This window comes from Triticum urartu, chromosome 2A (assembly GCF_056163025.1).
Source record: "Triticum urartu cultivar PI428250 chromosome 2A, HENAU_Tu73, whole genome shotgun sequence".
Taxonomy (NCBI): domain Eukaryota; kingdom Viridiplantae; phylum Streptophyta; class Magnoliopsida; order Poales; family Poaceae; genus Triticum; species Triticum urartu.
In genome coordinates, this window is record NC_141874.1 from 102527297 (window position 1) to 102532169 (window position 4873).

The 4873-nt window shown below is 43.9% G+C and overlaps 1 protein-coding gene across 1 annotated transcript; it reads right to left on the reverse strand.

Annotated features, from left to right (window-relative positions):
- Positions 1 to 978: 978 nt before the first annotated feature.
- LOC147984096 (pyrroline-5-carboxylate reductase-like) lies at positions 979 to 3045 on the reverse strand. The gene is made up of 6 exons (XM_087540978.1): positions 2812 to 3045; positions 2610 to 2658; positions 2348 to 2439; positions 2260 to 2285; positions 1548 to 1624; positions 979 to 989 (listed from the first exon to the last, which is right to left on the reverse strand). Exons 1-6 carry the CDS (start codon positions 3043 to 3045, stop codon positions 979 to 981), a joined length of 489 nt encoding a protein of 162 aa, XP_087397104.1.
- Between the last annotated feature and the right edge of the window lie 1828 nt (positions 3046 to 4873).

The window sequence follows — 4873 nt, forward strand, 5'->3', positions numbered from 1 at the left end:
AACTATTCACACTGATCATGCTGCTATTAAATATCTTATGGAAAAGAAAGATGCTAAACCTAGACTTATTAGATGGGTTCTCCTACTACAAGAATTTGATTTGCATATCGTTGATAGAAAAGGAGCTGAGAACCCCCTTGCATACAACTTGTCTAGGTTAGAAAATGTTCTTGATGACCCACTACCTATTAATGATAGCTTTCCTGATGAACAATTAAATGTATAAATACTTCTCGTAGTACTCCATGGTATGCTGATTATGCTAATTATATTGTTGTTAAGTTTATACCACCTAGCTTCACATACCAACAAAATAAAAAGTTTTTCTATGATTTAAGACATTACTTTTGGGATGACCCACATCTTTATAAAGAAGGATTAGATGGTGTTATTAGACGTTGTGTACCTGAGCATGAACAGGAACAGATCCTACGCAAGTGCCACTCCGAAGCTTATGGAGGACACCATGCTGGAGACAGAACTGCACATAAGGTATTGCAATCCGATTTTTATTGGCCTAATCTCTTCAAGGATGCCCGTAAGTTTGTTTTGTCTTGATGAATGTCAAATAATTGGTAATATTAGTAGACATCAAGAAATTCCTATGAATTATTCACTTGTTATTGAACCATTTGATGTTTGGGGCTTTGATTATATGGGACCTTTTCCTGCCTCTAATGGATATACACATATTCTAGTTGCTGTTGATTACGTTACTAAGTGGGTAGAAGCTATTCCAACTAGTAGTGATTGTCATAACACTTCTATTAAAATGCTTAAAGAAGTTATTTTTCCAAGGTTTGGAGTGCCTAGATATTTAATGACTGATGGTGGTTCACACTTTATTCATGGTGCTTTCCGTAAAATGCTTGCTAAATATGATGTTAATCATAGAATTGCATCTCCTTATCACCCGTAGTCTAGTGGTCAAGTAGAATTGAGCAATAGAGAGCTCAAATTAACTTTTCTTCTTTTTCTTCACTTTTTCCCTGCAAAATGTAACAGAATAAACGGAAACAGAAACAAACTATTTATAACATGTCAATACTGTCATTTTTTATGCAGAACTAGATATGAGCATATATTTCCAGAATTACATGGTGTGAATATTGTATGAGTAAGATTATAATGGAAATGAATTTTGATAGGAGCCCACTTTCGACGAGTATTTATCTGATAGAGCTAAATAATCAGGGCATTTACCTTTTGGTAATATTATTATACTATACTACCAGTATACTACTCCACTTGGATTTTTTAGATGAGCAGATCTGAGATAGACATTTGTTCAAGTGGCTATAGGTAGGCTTGAAGAATTCTCATCGGTTCAAGTGGCTACAGGTAGTCGCACAGCTGGAATATAGACTACTAGTACTATTTGAAAAGAAAACAAGAGTAAATCTGAACGTACTAGTCAGATCCGATCACATTGAGCTAGAAAGAAAATTCATCAGGAAACAGATGGCCCGTGACTTACTTCCAGACATTGAGGATCTTGTTGTGCCCGGCGAAGACGCTGCGGAGCGCGTCATGGACGGACTACTCACAACAATAGCTGCCGCAGATGAACTTGTTGTCCTGCAGGTAGTCCAGCAGCCAGGAATTAAAGATAGCAGGGCTAGAACTAAAAGAACTAACATCTTAGAAAGCAACAGGAGATAATTCATATATGCAAAATACATATGAAGTGGTCTTCACCAAATTTGTTGAAACATGAACGAAATGTTTTAGCAGTACCAATGATACACGTCAAATTAATTGTTCCTGTCATGACAATGTAAAAGTAGTACTTGCATGCCAATGAAGACTTGCTTTTGTCAGATTCTATGAGGTTCAGGACATGTGTAATTGTGCCAAGTTCACTTGTAATGCCATTATTCATGATCTGAACTTTATCCTCCACAAAATAAAATAACAGTTGATCCATGCGAATGATACTTAATTTTGAAGCTACTGTTAATTTATAAACTGAATATAAAGTGAGTTTATAAATTCAGAAACAGAAAATTTAGTTAGGCTACTGTTAACTGAATTTTGGAGTGTATACTTAACAAAGGCTTCATTTGAATGTACAGTCAAATTAAAAAAATGTGTTCATGGGGCAACAACACTAAGAACTGAAAGAAAAAGGTGCAGAAAAAAGCTACTGAAAAACAATATCAGAAGTAGTGCAGACGCTGTTGAGGCGCTGACTGAACCATTGATAATACTACCGGCATTGTCATGTTTTCAATGCTACAACCTACTTATCAATCTTACCAGAATAGCTCTGATATTTCATTGTCCTACATATGTGCATAAAATTCTATCATTGAAGGGAATAGACCATGAATGCACACTGACTGACCTGCAAATCTTTCAGTTTGATGCCAGCGGCAATGGAGATCAGAAGCTTTTCTTCAGACAACAAGGGCTTGAGCTCAACCAGAACCTGCTTCACTGCAATTTCATATGTGGATAATCTCATAAGCGTGCAAAACAAAATCCCAAATCGTAAAATCAGAGGCGTCAGCGATTGCTTTCAGGGACTAAGAAAATACTATCTGGAGAAGAAACGCATCAGTGATTGATTGCCTTGAGGGGCTAATGATACGAGTTTGTACACTTACCAATCTGGGGCTTGACGGAGATGACGATCACGTCGTTGTCGTCGACAACCTACGGCGAGAAGGAAAAAACATCACATGAGATACAAAGTGGTTGTCAAGCGTGAACACGTGACAGAGACAGAGATGCTTCGCTGCTTCGAGCGGAGTGAGGGAAGGCGGGGTGAATCATATGCGGGGATGAGCAGGAGGCCGGTAGACCGACCTGGGCGTTGGATGCGAGGATGGTGGTGCCAAGGGAGGTGAAGGCGGCGCCGCGCTCGAGGCGGCGGTGGGGCGTGATGCGGACGGCGAAGGCCGGGAGGACGCCCGACGCCGTGACGCCCCGCGCGATGCTCTCGGCCAGGTTCCCCGCGCCGACGAGGCCCAGGCGGAACGCGTCGCCGCCGCTCGCGGGGGCGGGGGCGGGCGTGGTGGGCTGGGGAGGCGCGACCGCCATTGCGAGGAGAGGGGAGAGAGGGGTGCGGCGGCTGGAGAGTGGTGAGGCTCCGCACTGGGAAGCACCTTGGCGGAGACCTCTCGGGAGGCGGGCCGGGCCGAAGGGAGCAGCCGCCGCAGGGACCCTCCGCCGCGGCGGGGCGGCGCCGTCGAGGCGGGAGACGGTGGGCGGAGCCTGGCTGAGACCTCCATCGGCAGGCAAGCGCTCCGGTTGGTGGGGAATTTTCACCTCGTCTCTGTCGCCAGTGGGGTTGGGGGAGAAGAAGAGGGAGGCGGGGCTCCTCGGATTGCTCGTCGTGGAAGGTGGCTCGGCATGGTCGGGAGGGAGAGGAAGAGGCGGGCGGCCGGGGCTTCCCGATCTAGATCAAAGTCGAGGGAGGTGGGTGGGTGTGTCAGGAGGAAGGGGAGGGGAGAGAACGTGACTAGAGGGAGGGGATAAGGGCTGATAGCAATGGCGCACTGGTAGGGGTGCGCCATACGTATAGATAGCAATGGCGCATCTCTTACTGGTGCACCATTACTAGTTAAAACTAGTAATGGTGCACTATCCCCTGATGCGCCATTAGTATTTTCGAAAAAAAATAAAATAAAATTATTTTTTACTAGTGGCGCATCGTGGATGTGGTGCGCCATTAGTATTTGGACACTAATGGCACACCAACACATGGTGCGCCATTAGTATATAGTAGTGGCGCACCACATGTGTGGTGCGCCATTAGTGTCCATATCATCTATAGCCGTTTTCCTAGTAGTGTGCTCAATAAGGTTTCTGATTCATACTTTTGCATTGTGAATTGATCATCACTTGAATATAAGTAATCATATGACAAAATCTATATATGTTGCTGTTATGAGAATAATCCTGATGCCTTCATGTCCGTATTTTATTTTTATCGACGCCTCTACCTCTAAACATGAGGTCATATTTATTGTTATCGGCTTTCCGCTTGAGGACAAGCGAGGTCTAAGCTTGGCGGAGTTGATACGTCCATTTTGCATCATGCTTTTATATCGATATTTATTGCATTATGGGCTATTATTTCACGTTATGTCACAATACTTATGGCTATTCTCTCTTATTTTACAAGGTTTACATGAAGAGGGAGAATGCCGGCAGCTAGAATTCTGGGCTGGAAAAGGAGCAAATATTAGAGACCTATTCTGCACAACTCCAAAAGTCCTGAAACTCCATGGAATATCTTAAAATAAATAAAGAAAAATCCTCGCCAAAGATGAAGTCCAGGGGGCCCACACCCTACTCACGAGGGTGGGGGCGCGCCACCCTACCTCGTGGGCCCCCTGGTGGGTGTCCGACGCCCATCTTATCCTATATGAAGTCTTTCGATGAGAAAAAAAATAAAGAGCAACCTTTCGGGACGAGACTCCGCCGCCACGAGGTGGAACCTTGGTGGAACCAATCTAGAGCTCTGGCAGAGCTGTTCTGCCGGGGATACTTCCCTCCGGGAGGGGGAAATCATCCCATCGTCATCACCAACGCTCCTCTCATCAGGAGAGGGCGATCTCCATCAACATCTTCACCATCACCATCTCATCTCCAAACCCTAGTTCATCTCTTGTATCCAATTCTTGTCTCAAAGTCCGGGATTGGTGCTAGTAGGTTGCTAGTAGTGTTGAGTACTCCTTGTAGTTGATGCTAGTTGGTTTATTTGGTGGAAGATCATATGTTCAAATCCTTTATGCATATTATTACCCCTCTGATTATGAACATGAATATGCTTTGTGAGTAATTAGGTTTGTTCCTGAGGACAAGGGAGAAGTCTTGCTATTAGTAGTCATGTGAATTTGGTATTCGTTTGATATTTTGATAA

Excerpts from the sequence above, each read along its gene's own strand:
- LOC147984096 (XM_087540978.1), bottom strand. The coding sequence starts at position 3,045 with ATGGCGGTCGCGCCTCCCCAGCCCACCACGCCCGCCCCCGCCCCCGCG. Across the intron at positions 2,286-2,347 it reads TCAAACTGAAAGATTTGCAG|GACAATGAAATATCAGAGCT; the intron begins GTCAGTCAGTGT and ends GCACATATGTAG. Across the intron at positions 1,625-2,259 it reads GAAATATCAGAGCTATTCTG|TTCTAGCCCTGCTATCTTTA; the intron begins GTAAGATTGATA and ends TAGTTCTTTTAG.